Source organism: Poeciliopsis prolifica, unplaced genomic scaffold, assembly GCF_027474105.1.
Source record: "Poeciliopsis prolifica strain line A6 unplaced genomic scaffold, Auburn_PproV2 SCAFFOLD022, whole genome shotgun sequence".
In the NCBI taxonomy this organism is placed as follows: Eukaryota; Metazoa; Chordata; class Actinopteri; order Cyprinodontiformes; family Poeciliidae; genus Poeciliopsis; species Poeciliopsis prolifica.
The window spans coordinates 2354733-2373714 of NW_026562397.1; the positions used below are offsets into that span (position 1 = coordinate 2354733).

Sequence of the window (18982 nt, forward strand, 5' to 3'; positions counted from 1 at the left end):
TCGCTCCATGCTCACACCCACCTTTCTTTCTGTGAAACATTCACAATACGTTTCTGTGTCGTAAACGACAATTTCTCTTGAGTTGGTATTACTGGAAAATGTCTATTTATTTATTTTTTCTAAAGCTGCTGGAATTCAGACCTTGAGAAGCAGTGACACATACAGACATAACAACTTTACTGACAGTAAGTTCAGTTGTCAGTAATATGCGAGGTCTTCCTTTGCATTTTTCCTGCTTTTCCTGCACATTTCACAGAAATGACACGTTCTGTTGTGTGCACACCTGCACATATGTAGCTAAACCATTAGTTCTTTAAAGGGTCCATATTGCCAGGAGTAATTAAAAGTATTATTTCAGTAGTGTTGAAAAACATTCCAACACGAGGCCTCTAATAATATCAGCAATACAACAAAGGGATTGTAATCCTTTAACAAAACATTCAATTCCCCCTCTTCTTAAAGATGTGTTTAGGCTTTATGATCCCTGAATTAAGAAGTTTCTTTTTAAAACCTAAAACCCAGAATACGTCTGAATAACAGAGTGTTTGCGCATCCCTAAAAAGGTTTAAATTCATGTATCAATCACACCCATCGTGGCTGCTGAGGCAACTGGTAGCCAGGTGGTAATATTCCTTTGCTAATATAGCTTTATGTCCATTATGAAAATTTATTGCCAGTAGCTCGCCGACACAGTGCTTGCATTCAGAAATGATCCCCTGGTTTTACAACTGATAATTTGAGCGAGGAAAAAAATATACAGCATGGAATCAACAACGATCTATTTATAACGACAAATAAGAAAAAGATTCAAATGAATGGGAATTAATGCCTTCAACTAGTCAGAATGTGTTATGATCCATAGTTAATCTCTCAATGCGTACCAGTTCAATAGTACGTGAATGGAAACTATTCCATTTAAATATTCTTTTATCATTTACGTTTCTGTCTTGATACATGTCTTAAATGTCATCTACAGCTATCTTAAAAAGGTTTTAAAAACATTAAATTTGAAAAAGTGAAACATGCAGAAACTACATAATAAAAACAAAGTGCAATACAGAACCAAACAAGAGTTATAAAATACATAAAAACAGCATAAAGGATTATCAGAGCCAGTACAGGTATCTTATTTATGCAAGATTTGGAATCGGAAAGAGATGTATGAAATCGAGGTAAAAGGGGAACTCCAGAGACGGAGGTTTGGACCCTTGCAGGCGATGGACAGGAACTGTTGAGATGAATTTAGACTGGAGACCCAAGAGTTCATGTGGGTGTGGACTCGTTCAACAGGTTAGAGAGATATCGAGCGTTTGATTAATAGACTCAAAAGTGAGTAGAATTTTGTACTCCATACTAAATGTATTTATCTGCCAATGAGACTGCTGAAGAACAGGAGTGATATGATTAATAGGGGGGAGTTGTACAGATGATACATGCTGCAGTGTTTTGAACCAACAGCTTATGGATGCTTTTATTTCGAGAGCAGAGAAATGGGACAAGCAGTAGAGCTGTACAATACATCAAATTACAATCTTGCAATATCAGCATTTGTGATATTAAAATAGCATAAGACTACTTGGATGCAATATTTAGTAGAATATTATATTTCATATGTAAGGCCTTTACATTCTAAATATTGGACCCTAATGCCTGACGTTCTCTTTAGTAGCACAGAGGCTAACACTTATGGAGATGACTGCAGTTAGGGTGCAATGATAAAGAAAGAACATTTTTCTGGAAACATGGGTTCAGTGGAATAAATGTTAACAACGCAAGTTTCTTCAATGCTTTCGAAATGTCATGTTCTATGGATAATGTGCTGCATAACATTTCAGCAGTCGGGACTCGGTGTGATGAGGGCAAGAATCAGAAAATAAGTTCTACTTGGTAGGATGCATGAGTCAGATCAACTGTTGTTTTTTTTTTAATATACTGAACATCAGAACAGATGTGATTTTAAACCACCTGGATTAGGAAAACTTGATTCAGATGAGAGACTCAGAATAGGTCAAGAGTGTGTTTACAACACAAATAGTGGTTTGTCTTCCAGTGAGGGAGTTGTGTGAATGGAGAATGAGACCAGGCCAAAATGGATCAATATCAGAAGTTGGAACAGGCTACCTTTAGTCAGTTCAGCTGTTTATGCTGGTTTATACTCAAGGATATAATGGCTACTGTCAACAATACATGCCAGGACAATATTGCTTATTTTTATTCAAACACTATAGGATACACTGACCGATCAAGGCTGTGCAGTTCTGTTGTATTCCATTTAAAGAAACACAAAACATCAAAACCACAAATTAAGCTATTGGTGCATTTCACATGCATGGCAGTCATTTTGGATATTGAGGTTGGCTTGGTAATGCCCAGTTCACACTACACGATTTTTTGCCCCGATTTTGCCCTTACGACAATCTTAGAACGTTCTGAGTTTCAAGATTGTCGCTTCCGACAATCGTAACCGACCATCCTGTCGTGTGTGGTGTGTTACGACTGATCGGGTCCAGTCGGTGGAACGTCGGGACCGCTTACAATGCTACGGTGAATGAAATGTGCTTAATTAGATCTCATAAGTATTACTTATGGTTGTAAGTAATACTTTATCCTCATTTAGAGCAGCATGCTATTGGATCGCAGTTTTTTTTTTTTTTAATGAAAGATAATTATAAAATTATTGCACAGAGTACATCTGGTTGAGAAGCGCATTCCAATCTTTTGGTTGAAATGGCACATTTGATTTTATTCTGCAGTCATAATACAATTTTAAACAATACAATTAGTTTCAATTAAAGGAGCTGGAATACGTTAAGCTTATGCGGTCAGTTGGGGGACAAAAAGATATCTGCCATCTGATTTTCTAAAAACGAATATGCAGGAAATGCTTCCTTCTACTTTAAGCTGCTCTGATGTTTCAGTCATTCTGTTTTCTGAAAACGGCGATGTCACAGGTTGCCAGTCCGTCGCAGATCATTTCACTCTATAAAACACAATAAATTAAAAAAACGTTATCCTATTGTATTAGTCTTTAATGTTTTTATATTGGTGCTTCCTGTTGAAACCCAGGTGTTTCTTAATGTGGTGATGATTACAAAATGTCTGAAAACTATTTGTAACTATTTGACTTGAGCACAGTGCAAATAAAAAAAAACTTGGCCCCTCTACAGAACCAAGAAACTTAGCTGTTTTTGTTTTGTTTTTTTAAGTTATTTTTGGCGAACAAGTGATGTGCAGAGCCTGAATAAATCCATTTATTTTAGTTACTCGTGTGTTTATGAGACCAGCTGTGCCTATTCCAGAATCCCCTGCAGGGTGATGAAAACAAACAAACAACTTCTCATTTTAACAGAGACAGATGTTTGGAAGATCGACTCGGCGGGATTTTCCTCACGGCGTCTTATCAGTTTCGTGTTCCGGTCAGCAGTGCAAAGCAAAAGCGATTTCCAATCAGTCGAAACTTTTCAAGCTTTGCTAATGACGCCCGTAGTTTCGTGGTCCTGCGGAGGAGGCTCGGGGAGGAAGGAGGGCAACGTCCTAACACCAGCAAGCTTGGAGAGATACTTAAGAGAAGCTCTTGTTCTTCCATCCTCCCTTCCCCCTACTCATTCCCTCCCTTCGCTTCTAACTTGTCAAGTATTCACCTTTTACTCATTAGCAGCCATTGCCCATCGCTCAACAGACCAAGCTGTTTACCCCGTGCTGTCACGGCCGCGTCCAGCGCCTGGTTATCAGGTCCCGTCCTCGACGGGGACCGACGCTCTTGATGAGTTTCCAAAGACGCAGATTAAAGCGGCTGTGCTCAGGAAGGATGGAAGTAGGGCAGCTAATTAGCCGCGCCTCTCAGGGCCAGGCGAGTTGGCTGTTTTTCACCTTGACAGGGAAATTCCACAAATGATGGGAATGTGGTTGAGGAGCCGGAGCTGGGATATTTAATGAGAGTGGGAGGAAAAGACGAGTCGACATAAAGTAGGGAAAGTGGAAGGAGGAGGCGGACGGCCTAGGAAAGGTTCTTCTTGAACTCTTGTGCCTGAGCATTGAGTGGAGTTTGCAGTTTCAGACGGTGTTGGATTCTTTAATAGTCATATAGGCAGCTATAAACCAGAGGGGTTTTAATCTTGACTTAAAGGAAGTCAGTGTTTCAGCTGTTTGGCAGTTTTCTGGAAGTCTGTTCCAGATTTGTGTCACATAGAAGCTGAATGCTGCTTCTCCATGTTTGCTTCTGGTTCTGGGGATGCAAAGCAGAACCAGAACACCTGAGAGGTCTGGAAGGTTGATATAACAATAGCAGGTCCTTGTAATATTAAATAATTAATTATAGTAATTAATAAATAAAACATTAACCAACATTTACCAACCTGAAATTTATTTATTTATTATTCCTTTGGGACAGATACTCTTGCCATTGTTGAACATAATATCCAACAGTTTTTGGTTAACTGTCAAGGTTCCTTTATAGGCATTGGATACTTTAATATATTCTTCTTACATCACAAATATAAAAAAAAAAATCCCCAGATAAAAACAAAGTGCTATTTTTAAAAAATGGTTGCAATTATAAAATGTAATTTATTCTGCTGAATCAACAAAACTCCATCAACAGCACCATTTAGGGGACTTAGAATTCAGTCTGTTGGTCTACAAATGTGCATCTGGCAAGAAACTGAGGATACTCAGTTTCTTCCAAACTGACTATCCTGGAGAGTGTGAAGAGAAAGCTAGGTCCTAAGAGATTCCTCAGCCTTCATCTGATCCATCTGCTGTTTGTCAAAGCCTCGTCAGAAATGGCCTCAGCAGAACAAGAATTGTCGGGAAGCCATTCTTAGGGAAACAAAACAAGAAGACAATATTTGGAAATGTCAGATTACACACAAAACAACAACGGTGAAAATGTCTTTTGGAACGATAAATCCATATTTTATATTTTTGGTTCAAATTGTCATCAAAACACTTGAAGGTAAAGCCACACAAGGGAGGATCTATTATGGTTGAGTGTGATACTTCAACATCTAGTATTTTGAAGAAATAGATATAAAATATGCACCAGATTTTGATGAACTGTGCAACAACATCTGGAAAGTGCACAGTTGGCATCAAATCCATTTTCAAGCATCCAATGATGTCCCAAACTCAATCACATTCAATAAATTCAATCAAAGGTGGCAGCCATCTTGGCGAACTTCCTGCTCTTCCTCCCAGTTCCAAAATGAAATGTACAGAAATGAGGGTTGCCTACCGAGACAGTGTTGTACTTCATTCAGCTCGATTCTCATGTGACACGAGGCAAAACATGAAACAACAGGCACACACTTGCTTCAGAAAGTTGAAGTCCACACACAGCAAGGTTCAGTTTTGCAACATTTGATAGTGAGCCTCCAGCTCCCCTTCCTGTGCCTTTCCAGTGGATACAGAGACAGAACAGATAATGCATTACCGGCGTGGTTTATGTCCTGCTGATGGAAGCCTCTCTCCTCGCCCAGCTCAGGTGTCAGATCCTCCGAGTTCTCTCCCCTCTGTCTGGTCTCATCTTGACTCATTTCATTGGGAGTATCAGACTGCAGAGTTGGACATGTCCATTCAATGTTATATGGCCCTGACTAAATGCAGTTCTGTTGTTTTATGTTAAAATTTTAGATTACAATCAAGTAGCGATGCTGCCTTCAGTTGTTATAAAAATGCTGTCTATATCAAATTTGACTTGAAACAACTTGAAATTGGGTCTCTGTCTCTTTAAAAACTGCTCCACCTTCAGGAAGTCATCAAAGTATGACTCCTTTATTAATATTTTAACAATGTTTTTATTAATGTTGAGCTAAGTAGCTCCTATAATGAGCTCGGCAGTTACACCAGATGTTTGCCGATTGCTGCTGGCTAGTCTGAAGGAGCTGAGTGAGGGAGAGGCAGGGGAGGGGTGCACTGTGTGCTGGAATATTAAAGCATTTTTCAAACACGCATGAAAGAATCAAGGCAAAATTCCGTCTATATTTTTGATGACGGAATAACATTATAGTATGCTGTAAAACTCAAAAAAGTCATTTTTACATAATACTGTCCCCTTACAAAAATGGGGGGCAGAGAGTTCCCGTAAACATCTTGCTGTTTTTATTGAATCATGGGAAACCCCCTGAACAGACTCTAGTAAAGCAACAGAACCTTCAGTGAGGGTAAATATACGCTTGCAGAGGTTTTACCGAGTCTTTCCTCTATTACATTTTATAACCGAATGGGTCTCGTTCACTGCTGAGACGAGTGCTTTGCATTGCTGGAGCTATACATCACGGTGAAAGCTTTGTCAGTTTTTTCAGCATAATGTGATGCCGGGTTATGTGTATTAAAGAGCTGAAGGGAAGGAAGGAGAGAGAGAGAGATATATCCTATAGATCTCTGCACTGTTTGTCATGCTGGAATTTATCTGTAAAAGTTGCTAAAGAAGAAAGCAATATTTCAGGGAATGTCAGCGCGCATGCAGTAATGTTTTTAAGAGTTATGAGGGCACCAAGAGGCGTGCGCACGCACGCGCACGCTCCTGGTTTTGTCACTGTATTGTTTGGAAATGTGTCATCGCGCGTGGCTGTTATTGCGGAGGCTGGGCGCAGAGCAGAGCACAGCTTAATATCTGTGTTTGACATAGAGGCCCATTAATAAGGGTCTGATCCGGGCCCGGTGACAGGACTGCTGACAGAGGAGGATCATGGGGAAGAATCATGCCCTGCTCAGGGAGCCTGGGCTGCAGGTAGACCCATTCCGCCTTCCCCAGGTGTCATTACTGATGCCGGGCAGGAAGCAGAAGAGGGGAGGGGCGAGACGCTGACATCTACATTAATCACCCCCGCTGCACATCACACACTGCCTCCTCCCACCTCCAGCTTCTAATCATCCCCACGCCGGGACCCAAACTCAGGAAAGGGGATACTCAGCCTTGAAAGATATCCAGCTAAGAGCTCCCTAAATACCACTCTGATCTGATCATGAGTGATGTTGGTACCGGAACCTCTGACCCACCACACAATTAAAAACACTTTTCTCCTTCTCCCTCAAGACGCATGCGAGAGAGGCCGTTCTGCTGAGAATACGTGTTTTGGAGCTGCCTGTCTTGTGATTCATAGTTTGCATCTGAGTTGCGCCGTGGTTACGTGCAATTAAGATGCTACAAATGTCTCCGCGCCAATGTGTCATGTGCAGAAACCCCCACAGTGCACTGCTGCCGTTGTACACACTCCTGATTGTCTCAAAGATATCAGGCTCTCCACTCTGGGACGCCGTATTGATCCTCAGCTGGGCTTTTATCTACGGGAGGAGCAACGTGTTCAGAGTCGCTGCTTGAAGCTGAGCCAACATGTGTGTGAGTTCCCTGTAACAGAAGCAAACATGTTACTGGAGTGAATTCACAGGACTTTGCAGAATCATTCATATGCGTTGAACTTGTGCATTTTTTGTCACAAACTTTGATGCTTTTTATAGGAATTTCCTAGATTATGCGGCATGGTAGACATGCAGATATTTCGAACAAATGTTGTCTCTATCAATGCCATTCCATTGGTTGTGAGAGGAAGCCTGTCATAAGCTGGATTTCCATCAAGATGGAGTTCAGTTTTTTGAACATGATGCTGTATCTGTCACATCGACATGTTTTACGGGTAAAAATGAGCTGTGTTGGAGAACTGTATTCTGCATCCTTTACTCTGACGTAAAAAAATCATTGCAACCAATAGGATGAATCTTTGTACTTCACAAAAGAAGATAATCCGTGCATATTTTAATCTCAGTATAAATACATTTGTTCTGTGAAGTCCTCCAGTGTTTTATTGGAGAACATTAGTGATTAAAAACATCAAAAAGACAGAGAAACACAGCAGATGAGTCAGCAATAAAGTAATGGAGTGAAGTTTAATAGTTCTGGTCAGATCAAACAGGAACTTTCTAGCCCACTTATGTGGCAGAAAACTATCATGCTGTGTTTAATTAGCAGGAAGATAAACTAGTGCGAGTTCATGGGGGAAATGGATGGAGTTGTGTATTAGGCAACTGTCGTCATTGAAGTTTGGGGTGGTGTGTCAAAAAATGAAGAAAAGGTGAGATGGTATCTATAACCTTACACGGCTCCGGGGGTCAGAGCGGACCCCAGAACAAAGAGACGACTCGACCCCTGATCCATCAGTGAGCAGATGTTTGGAGAAAACCCGAGACCAAATAATTGAGTAATACTTTTTATCCTGTTAAAAAGACATACTTGGATAAAAATGAGACAGTAATTGTGGCAAAATGTAATTAGGAGACAAGAAACGCTCCGTTCTAACAAAAGAAGTAGTAAAAACACTTTCCCCAAATGTGTTTAACCGCTGGCCTCAGTGCTTCATCCTCTCCAAACCCACACACTCTCTTTACGTCCCCCTCAGTGACATCACCCTCATTTGTTTTTGAATACTCTGGTTTTCAAAAATGAAAAAACAAATCAAAACCCTGTGTGGCAGTGATATTATAAAAATACAGCCCCAATAAAAGATTTGTGATGTTTTTGCTCCCAGCAGTGGAGTGAAGCATAAACTCATATGATGGTGTCTGTGAGTTATCATCTCTGTTGCTTAGCCCCTTCCATCTCGTTTTTTATGTAACGTGTCGCGTCCTGAACAAACACAGCCCCCAGTTTAATTAAAATAAATCCACTTTGAGCTGATATTTAGAAACCCGGGAATATCGCAGCCTCTGCAACAGATAAAGTGATTGAGAGCGGGGAATAAAAGGCTGGGCTTCGGGGAGAATTACACTCTACTTCCTTTTCCATCAATGAGGCTTCTATTGTTTATGTTTGAAGTGGGCTTTCTTTCTTTGTAAATGACCTGTCTCCAATTCCCCAATCCCCCCCACACACACACACCTAACCCCCCCTGTTTTATTTGCCTTGAACCTTCAGCACCACTGACACAATAAATTTCTGCTCGGCTCTCTGTTTGCGTTCATGGCCGTGTGCATACGGTAGAATCTGGGACGCCGCGAAGACATCGAGAAGAAACGTTTGCATGCGGCTCGAAAACATATTAAAATATGAAGACAAATCACTATGTCTGGCCAGCTGACAGCAACAGCCTGAAGTGAGAGCCAGCGAGAGTCCTTGCAGCAACGCTGCCGCTCCCAGAAAGGGCCTTTTTCAGGGCAAGCGTCGACATGTAGCTCAACAAACAAACAGATGAAAAAAAGCCATGAGCAGTCAAAGCTATTATTAAAGGTGATAGAAGTGTTTCCGTTTGCCAAAGCCATTTTGTCATGGTCTCAGCCTGCGTACTTTGTAATGGGGAGAGCTGGGTTTTCAAAGATATCTTCAGAGGACATACTCTGGACTTTGTTGTGTGGATGTCTTTGATGTAAATCATAAAAGTAGAAATCCAAGTCTTTAGTTCACATTCCTGCAGGTTTTGAGGCTGTCTATGTATAAAGCAAAGCCATAGCAAGTCAGTACATAGAAAATATTCTTTGGCTATTACCCATAAAAAAATGAAGGGGAGGAAAATAGGACATTTGGGAAACATTTTGGTCCAAATGATAATTTCTCTTCATAGATTATTAATGTAAATTAGACTTAATTTCCAGGAACAGCTCTACAACCTCTGCAGGGTCCCGAAGAATGCATGGAAGTTTACCCAACCAGCCTATATGTGTTTTTCTGGACATGGAGAACCTGGTAGAAGGAGTTCTATGAGTCCGGGGTACCTGACCCTTTGATGTGGGCTACTAGATCCCTGTACAACTGGTGTCAGCGCTTCCCTACAAAAGCACTGACTCTTACCAAGTTGGGCTAGTTTCTAGTGCAATAGTCTTGAGTCCTCCGATTGAGGACCAGGAAGGCGCTCATGTCATCCCCCACAAGATGGTGCTTTTGGCAATTGCCGATGTCACCAATATCATAAACCACCACTGACCAAAACAACAAAATTGCAGATACAAGCTGCAATGAATTTCTCCCGCAGGGTTTCTGGCCTCTCAGAGACAGGGTGATAATCTCGGTCTGCCAGGATGGGCTCAGAGTAGAGTCACTGTTCCTCCACATTGAGAGGAGCCAGTTGAGGTGGTTCAGACATCTGGTTAGAATGTCCACTGGGATGATTCACTAGTGAGGTGATATGGGCACGTCTCACTGAGAGGAGACCCAGAGGAAGACAGAGGACACTTTGGAAGGACTGTGTTTGTCAGCCTGGGAACACCTCATTGTTCCCCCAGAGGAGCTGGCCCAAGTGGCTGGGGAGAGGGGAGTCTGCACCTTCCTGCTAAGACTGTTACCCCCTCGACCCCTTCCGGATAAGTGGATGATGATGGATGGAGATTTAATCCATTCACCTGCCGATTTCAAGTGCTTTCTAAAATGTTTTACTCTCTTAAACTTTGTCACATTGTTTTTCCAGTTTCAATAACAAACTTTAGTGCATCCATTGGGGTTTGTATAAGACAGATTGATACAAAGTAGTGCATTCTTCTCAGAAAAATAGCTCAACCCTAGTTGGAATCCATCTTCCCATCAACTCTTCCTGACCTTGTTTGAAAAGCTCCCCCACGGCATATTACTGCCAACACCAGTGGCTGAACCAAAGACACTACTGGTTGCAGGACACTGACCGTAAAGGACTGAGTCAGTGTCACCTATGGTTTAGCATCATTGTTCTCCTGGAACACTAACCTCCACCAGAGTCTCAAATTTTTTGAAGCCTTAAAGTTTTCTTCTGCGATTTCTGTGTTGAGCTCCTTCCATCCTCCCAATATGTCTGATCAGCTTTTCTGTTCCTTTTCAAATAAAACCTCTTCACAGCATGATGCTGGTGTCATCATAATTCTCAGCAGGGATGGTCTATTCAAAGTATCGTTATCAAAAATACTCAACCTTTAATAGAAACAATAAAAGAAAAATACAAATCCCATTACGCTAGCTGTCCTCTTATAAGATGCTCAGACACTGATGTTTGAGAGCATCTTATAAAGCTCAGCAGAACTTCTGCATCTACAGCAGCAAAGTAATAAACCTCCTGGATGACGTAAGCTATCTCTACACTGCAAAAGTATAAAATCTTACCAAGTTTTTGGGGTCTATTTTCTAGTGCTAATATCTTAATATACAAGAAATAAGTAATAAGTCTAAGCACATTTTCTACAATATATGAGTTTGATTGAAATCAGTAAGTCCTTAATATTGAGTGCTTAAGTACTAGTTCCAGTGGTATATTATTTCACCTGTAACAACATTTTTCCCCATGTTGTCAAAAATATCATTATTTGTCAATTAGACTGATTCCCCCATCTGAGCTTTTGATCTGTGCAGTTCCTCCTGAGTTAGGATGCATCTCTGATTCATATTCTTCTTCTGTAATGTTCTCACCACAATATAAACGTCTATAAAGAAATCCCACTCTCCTAAAGTCAATTTATACTGTGGCCTATACACTTTATCCTGCAAAATCATTTATAAAGCCCTTGAATTAATAAAAGAAAACCAGGTCTTTCAAATGAAGTTCACCCTGAAGCAGACTCCAAGCTTTGTGTTGGTCTGCTACATAAAATCTTAATCCAGCACACTAAAGTTTGTGGTATGTGTCACAATGTAAATAGGCCGGCATGAACACATTTGCAAAACAGCGTATTTCACTCTGTTATTCATCAGATCTGTATTTAGCGACTGAACATACAGCCTCCTCTTACATAAATAGCATAGCTGTTTATTTTATCACTGTTGACTGTGCATATGTCCTCTCGTTTTATGCCTCTTCCAGGGGATGAACAAGAAAACACAGACACTGGGAATTGTTCTGACACATACCAGTAGGGGGAGCTCACAACTCATAGCTCACACTTCAGTAAAGGCTTGCAAGGGATCATCATGTGAAGGGTTGCTGGGCAGTAGTTCACACCACACAACACAACCCCACCCTCCATCTCTAAACATCAACATATTGAGTCCAGATTTTTTTATTTTATTTTTTACATGTTTAGTCTCAATGTTGGAATTCATCCCTGATCCAATGTTGGATTGCAGTGGTTTGAGTTTGAACTCACCGTGTTCAGCTGCATACTACTTAGGAAAGACAAGGAGGGGGGAAAAGAAAGAGACTTTTGAGTTTATTGTTGGTATGCAGAGCTGCATCAGCTCTCCTCCTCTTGCAGGGGGGTTCGGTCAATCAAGCCATTGATTTCTGACAAAGATCATATTTACAATTCTGCATCAGCGTCTGAACACATTAACCCCTCACATGTTGAGCAGCCTCCGATTCCTCAATAAATTTAGTTCTGAGTCCACTGATTGAGAATTGAACACATTCTCACAGAAGAGAGTAGATTTCAATATTCTGAATGATTCCTCCCCCCTCTTGAATTATTTTACCTGTTGACAATAGTGTGATTGTTGAACCTCCAGCACTGTAATGGCACGCTGCTCAGAGCTTGCTTTAGAAGGTAAATCATTCCTCATATGAGTGACCTACTATAAATGCTTTGCAAATATATTTAAAGGTTTGTCCTGCCACTTAGCTCCTTTGAACGGGCGTCTTTTACTCGTGCCACAGCAGGGAAGTTCCCTGCAGACCGCAGTAAAGTGATTGTCCTGTAGAACCACAGGTAAAAAATAGTAATGATGATAGCAATTCATAATAATATTTTGTACTCCACGCCGCTTGTGCTGTTCTTGTGCTGTGCCCCCGCCCTCTCGTACCGGTCCATGTTCGCCCAGCCTCAGTGTGTTGGGATGTGGGAGACCAAGCGCTCCTAGCGGCCGCGCTGCTCACACCGAAACGCTGAGAGACACACAGAGAGAGAGAGAGGATGTTGAACTGTAGTGTGACTGTAAATTTATTGGGACTATATTACCGGCTACGCACATGGGGCTTTTGAAAGCCGGTGTCCTTAAGAATAAAACAACTTTTTGGGGGGCGCGCGTGAAAGTTGAAGGCGGGTTTCCTGGTTGTCCTCGAGCGCAGACATCCTCGCTGAAGATTTGAAAGGCGCTCGAGACGCCTCGGAAGGAAAGCGTAGATGTGCGTGTCAATTTTTTTGCTCTTGTTTTCATTTCTTCGGTCCGGACTTTAATTTCCGAAAAGGCTCCGAAAAGACTCCGGCTCGTCACACGGCAGACACCGCGGATGAAGTCACCGGACAAGCGGGGATAATATTTTCCTCAAAGCGCCGAGAGTTTGGAGGCTGGATGAGCAGCTCCGCGTGAACTCCTGTTAAATGGATCCTCTGTGTGTTTGGACACTGAAACTGGCTTTTGTCAGTGAGTAGGACGGTGTTGGGAGCTGTCCATCACTGCCAGAGCCGGTGGAGCGGACTTGAGCGCAGTCTTCACCTATTTTTTTTTTTATTTATTTATTTTTGCCCCCGCAGTGAATTTAGAGGATTTGCGCGACCGCTGTGGATGTTTTAATATGCAAGGATGGGTCCGCTAGCGTTCATCCTTGTTAGTGGATTACTGTACTTTCAAGCTGATGGTAAGTTCTTAACGTGTTATGTAAAACTTCATCTTCAGTAGATTTGGAAATGCATTCGGCGCTGAGGTGAACAAACCCACTTCACCTGGATGAGTGGTTGTCATAATTTGTTGGGATTAAGCATCTTAATGTGTAAAAGTAACTCGAGCAGGCAGCTCAGTTCAACAAATAGCCTCCCACTGCAGGAGATGATTGCTGTTCTGTTGCTTGCAGTGATTTTGACCCGCTATTCCAGACATAAATGACCCTCCATGTCATGCATTTCCAAGATGAATACGCACCCATAGGTAAAATATAAAAGTAGACTTTTTTTCTTTTTCTTGATTGGCTCCATTCAGTGAAATAATTCATTTTTGTCTTTTTGATGAAATGTAACAAAACTGACAAGCTCCATCATTTAGGTCTATAAACACATCATGTGCAACAGTAAGTGCTTTGATTGACTGCTTTGCGTTCGCTGATATTCAGATAAAGGTTAGGAATATGCTGTGATAGGTATAAATAGGGATAGTCTTATAATTAATTTGAAATTATTATCGCTACATACAGCAAACAACCCATTTTGATTTCTCTTTTCTTTTGTTACAATCTTTAGAGAAAAAAAGCAAACAAAAAACAACAACTCATAAACAATCAAAATTTAAATATTTATGTCAGATTTCTAATAACATCAGGAAATCATTTTAAGGCCACAGTCAGGGATGCATCCATAGAAATACTTTTTGTTTTGTCCCCAAGACTATATGATGCAGTCAGTTTTAGAGCAGACATGTCTCAGTTTGAATAATTTGCAATGGTCTCATGAGAGTGTCTACATGTCTGATAAACATGTTGAGACCACTATGAAATAGTAAAAGACATGCTTAGATTTAGAGTTTAGATATCCTAAATTGATAGTTAGCAATTCTAAACAGATTTAATCTAATCTTTTTGGGTTGCATATTGATTTTTGTTGCACGTCCAGTTTTTAGATGCATTTCTTTGGTCCTTCTGCTGCTGTGAGTTCGAACTCAAGTGTTGAATTACAGCAGAAACTGGCTTGAGCCAAAGATAAACATATGCTGCCAAGAGTCATGTTCATATTTTAAAATTGTTTAATAACGATATGAAAAGCAAATGAGCTGTACGCTGATTAATTATAGTAATTTCAATTCCCTGTTCTGAGCAGCCAGACGGTCACCAAATGCAAAGTAAGCACCCTTACAGTAAGATTTTATGTGCTTTCTTGGGATTCAGTGGCCTACAAAAGAACTAATTTAATGTGGGGGGGAGTTAATGTGGCGACTCACCACAGTCATCAAAGATAGGCCAGTGCAAATAATAAAAATTGAGATATATATACATATACAGACAAGTTTTATCATAGCATGGCATATTGAGACTTATCACATAGTCTGAGCCTTGATTCCAACATGTTGGGTTTGCATTGTTCATACTGCTTAGCTTAGAGGAAAGATTTAGAGTAAATGCAAGAGTCTGCAAGATCCCATTTTGTTCCTTTCTTTCACCTGCCAGCCCCTGCTCTTGTTCTTCACAGCTGCAAGTTTTATCCCTGATCCTTTTTACTTCAGTGTTCGTGCCTTCTGCGTTTTCCAGTCTCCTTTTCTTCTGTTTTTATTTTGCGTTGCATCTTTTCAACCCTCGGCCAAACCCAACTGGTTGCTAGGCAAGGGCTGATGGCATTACATGCTCACCCAAAAGGGAGAAGGGTGCAACATTTCTCCAAAGCAGTGGATCTCCCCAATCATTCGCCTGTTGCCCTCCTTTCTACTCTGCTTTGCTCTCCACCCACATCTAAGTAAAACTCACCCATCACCCAGCTTTTTAAGAGGTAATCTGATGGTCCTTGGAGAGGGGAGGAGCTTCTTCGAAGAGCCCACTTGGGCATACAAAAAGGGGCTGGAGCTGAATTGACTGGAAGCCAAAGCCCAACAAAGCCAGGCCTACTAAATGGCGTCAGTAGCTGTTTAGTGTTCTGTGATTAATACTCCCTGTGAGGAGAAGAGAAAAGTTGATGGTGAGAGAGACTGAAAGGAGAAAAATAGCATTAGTCTTGAATGCTGTAGCTGGGGTGGCTATCTGGTAGAAAGTTATTGTGACTGTAAGCAGCTGCATGGTTATCTGTGCTGGATTCTAACATGCTTTTCAATGTGGACTCCCACTGCTGAGCCTCTGCTATTCATAGATCTCCCACATGCTTGCGCCTGATGTAGGAGGTGGTGACATCACATTCATCTTGGGTGTTGAAAGATGGTACAACTTAAATCTGTCATGGAGAGAAGACCACTTGGGGACGGGCACATCGTGAACGGCACCTGATCTGCAAGCACGGTCCTGGTCTGTCTGTCTGATGCTGAGTCAAGAAAAACTCAAACTGGAGTGTGAGTAGGAGAAAGGAGAAAGGGAAGGCAGGAGGAGGGAGGATGAGAATAATCAAATCTAAAAATTGAGAGAGGAGTTGTTTAACAGTACAATCTTAGGCTGGGAAATGGCAGCAATGATGCTTTATTGCGATAGGACATGGGAGACTAACAGCTCTGTTGATGGTCATGATTAAATGGGAGGCTTAAAGCACTGCTCTATAATGGAAAGTAAACCTAGATTAAAGTAGTCTAGGTGAGTGATGAGGAAGGCTGAGGTCACTGTTAGAGCTGCTGTGATGCTTTGCCCCAAATGTGATTGTTCTGCCTGAGCTGGCAGCATTTAAGCATTGCTATTGTAAATGTGGTTCATTTGTTGAAATGGGACTGCTATAATGACGAACCTTCATCTGAGATCTATGGGACGGTCCTATCTACTGTCTCCCCCTGTCTCATCACTGTCAGTCGAGACGTTTTCCTCAGCCCCCCTACATGCCACCACTGTTTGTTCTCTGATTATCATCAAAAATGAGCTATGAGATTGAGACTCTGTGGCAGTGATTATAACAGGAAGGGAGTTGAGGGGAGAAGTGAGTGCGAACAAGTCCTTGTGTATTCAAATGATCAATGTTGTTTGACTGGTGACGAGGGCTTGTCAACTCCTAAACAGCAAAGGCAGGCTGCTGTTGGGATCATGTTTCAAAAGCCGTCGCTCCACCCATTTAGGCCACAAACAAAACAACTTTTGAGTTTAGCAGACTTCTGTTTGCTCAGATTTGTCTTTGGAAAGTTCTGGCACAACACAAAGACTTCACCTGGAATTAAAATATTTATTGTTGAAGGGAAGGATGACTCAAAACATGCAAGCTAATGGCTGTCAGTCCTAGATATGAATATGTCTAGGACTCCTAAACAACAGTTAAACACCAGTCAATACATTTCGTACAAAGTCCTATTGGGCTATTTTACTGTTTTCTGTATAGACTGCTTTTTATAATTCCAGCTCACACACTCCACAATATTCAGTTAAATGAAGTCCATGTACTTGCTGTTAGCTTGAGAGTTTGATACTATAAGTGGTGTAAGCTATTAGCATAAGATCCAATCACAAAGGCTCTCAATTTGGCGCCTGTTTCTATGTTTGATAATCTTATTTTGTAGCGTAAAAGGAAGCAGATATTTTCATATGCCCTGCGGTGCTCACACTATGCTAATAAAGGTGTGTTGCTAGCTTACAACTCTCTGCTACATTAACACTAAACAAACCACACATTTTTAATCATTTATCTACAGAGCTGTGGTTATTTGATTCAAAAAATGGCTATTGACAAGAAATATATTTTTTGTTAGCACCCTGATAAACCTGTGACTAACCAACCATTGATTGTTAAAGATACTTACGTTAGCATCTAATTACGAATGTTACGAATATTAAAATATTTACAATTAGAAATTGTAGTAATTTCCATTCCATGATTTCAGTCATTTGCCATTAACAATCTAAAATTCTTACACTGATCAGATACATTAAGGCATATTTTAAGATTTATGAAGCCCTTATTCTGTTATTAATTAGATGAAATGATAAAATAAACATTGTCAATGCTTTGTTGGATTTTAAGCCCAACAAAATGTTGTTTTCTCAGAAATAGTTTTGAAATCTTATTCTCACAAACCCAAAATTGTGCATTGTCTTGTCTCCTGAGATTGGTATATAGTTGCTCCCCGAGGCCTCACAGATCATTCACTTTATCCCTCCACAGACCCCATGCGCATAAGAAAATGTCAGCCACAGACAATGCACTTGGTTGGTTTTTCTGTATGCCAGCAGAATGTTTCGAAGGTAATACCGCTAATTTATTGAGCCTCACTCATGCATAGCAGTGACATTTACAGAGCAGAAAGTTACATAATAACTAAACGCATTTGCCTAAAGAAAAGCCAACGATTACTACTGAACCGAATACTGAAAATTGTGTTTACTGGAAATTGGTAGATGGCATGTTTTCTTGTGTGACTTGTACAATCTCAATCTAAAACTTTTTTTAAAGCATTATCTTCTTTATGTGTTCGTATGTTGTCTTTGTGCGAGCGTCTATCAATGAGGGTGGAATTCAAACACTGAGGGATTTGTTGTACACCTGCGCTGCCTGTGCATAACACAAGTGAATGCAAAGGCAAGGGTTGGGGGGAGGAGTAACATGATGAATTGAACGTGCTGACTGTGAAGTAAAGGCAGATTGTAAATGCCTTCACCTGCCTCACACACCTGAACTTCAAGAATACACACCTGTGCTTTTCCCCTTTGGGGCCCAGGGGGCATAGATATAATCCCCTTTCTGTTTCGTCAATGTCTTTGTTTCCAAAACAGCTGATTAAGGGCCAGGCCAACAGAAAATAGTCTTCTAATTACTGTTTTATAATCCTTTATGAGATGATGATAAAAGAAGCTTGTGAGTACTCTACTTATTCAGACTCTTAGTTGGTTGGATAACTCCATCATATGGATGTGAAGAGCAATCTTATCTATGCAAACTGAAGAATAGCAACAGCAGGAAGTCAGATAAAAAAAAGGGTTAACATGTTTGACCTATCTGTGTTTTTATGTTGCATGCTCCTCTGAAATGTTGTCTTAGGAAGCATCTGTTTACTGTGTGTCCAGTTTCCCTCAGTTTGCTCTGTGTTTGACTGCCTCAAAGCTGCCCTTAGATAAGGTGGAAGAGATGTCAAGGTTGAATGACTCACAGAAATACACAGCAGATAATGCATGCTCATGGGTACCAACCCACACTCATGTCCCCGTCCCTGCAGGCAGACATAAAGAGGTTTATTTAGCTGTCCTACTCAAATAAGTGAAAATGCTCTATTTGCTTTTTCGCTTTGTCTTTCCTGTCAATAACTTCTGACAGTGTTTTTTTCTGTCAAGAGTTTTTGTGACAGTTTTACTTGAGCTCCCGTTCTCTCCAGTTTCTTGAATGAGCTGAAGGCCGGTGATAAAAATGCATTAGCTGTCTCTCGGAGCGAGATGTCTGAAGACGGACAGCTGGAGTGCGACAATTGAGAACACATCCATCAGACGCAGCAATGACCCAAATGCAGCTGCAAAAAAAACAGTTTTGGAGTAGTGGGACCACTGAATAAGTATATTGTTCTGCTATCTCAGAC

At 41.0% G+C, this 18982-nt stretch overlaps 1 protein-coding gene across 6 annotated transcripts in view; it reads left to right on the plus strand.

The window, feature by feature from the left end:
- robo2 (roundabout, axon guidance receptor, homolog 2 (Drosophila)) overlaps nucleotides 1–18982 on the plus strand; it is a 349267-nt gene that overhangs the window by 117874 nt on the left and 212411 nt on the right. The window contains exon 1 of one of the 6 annotated variants that reach the window (XM_055045286.1): nucleotides 12732–13457. The exons of the other annotated variants lie outside the window; for them this stretch is intronic. Coding sequence (XP_054901261.1) covers nucleotides 13403–13457 — 55 coding nt within the window. The 5' untranslated portion in view covers nucleotides 12732–13402. Of the gene's footprint in view, nucleotides 1–12731; nucleotides 13458–18982 lie in introns of those variants that run through there. 6 annotated transcript variants of the gene reach the window in all.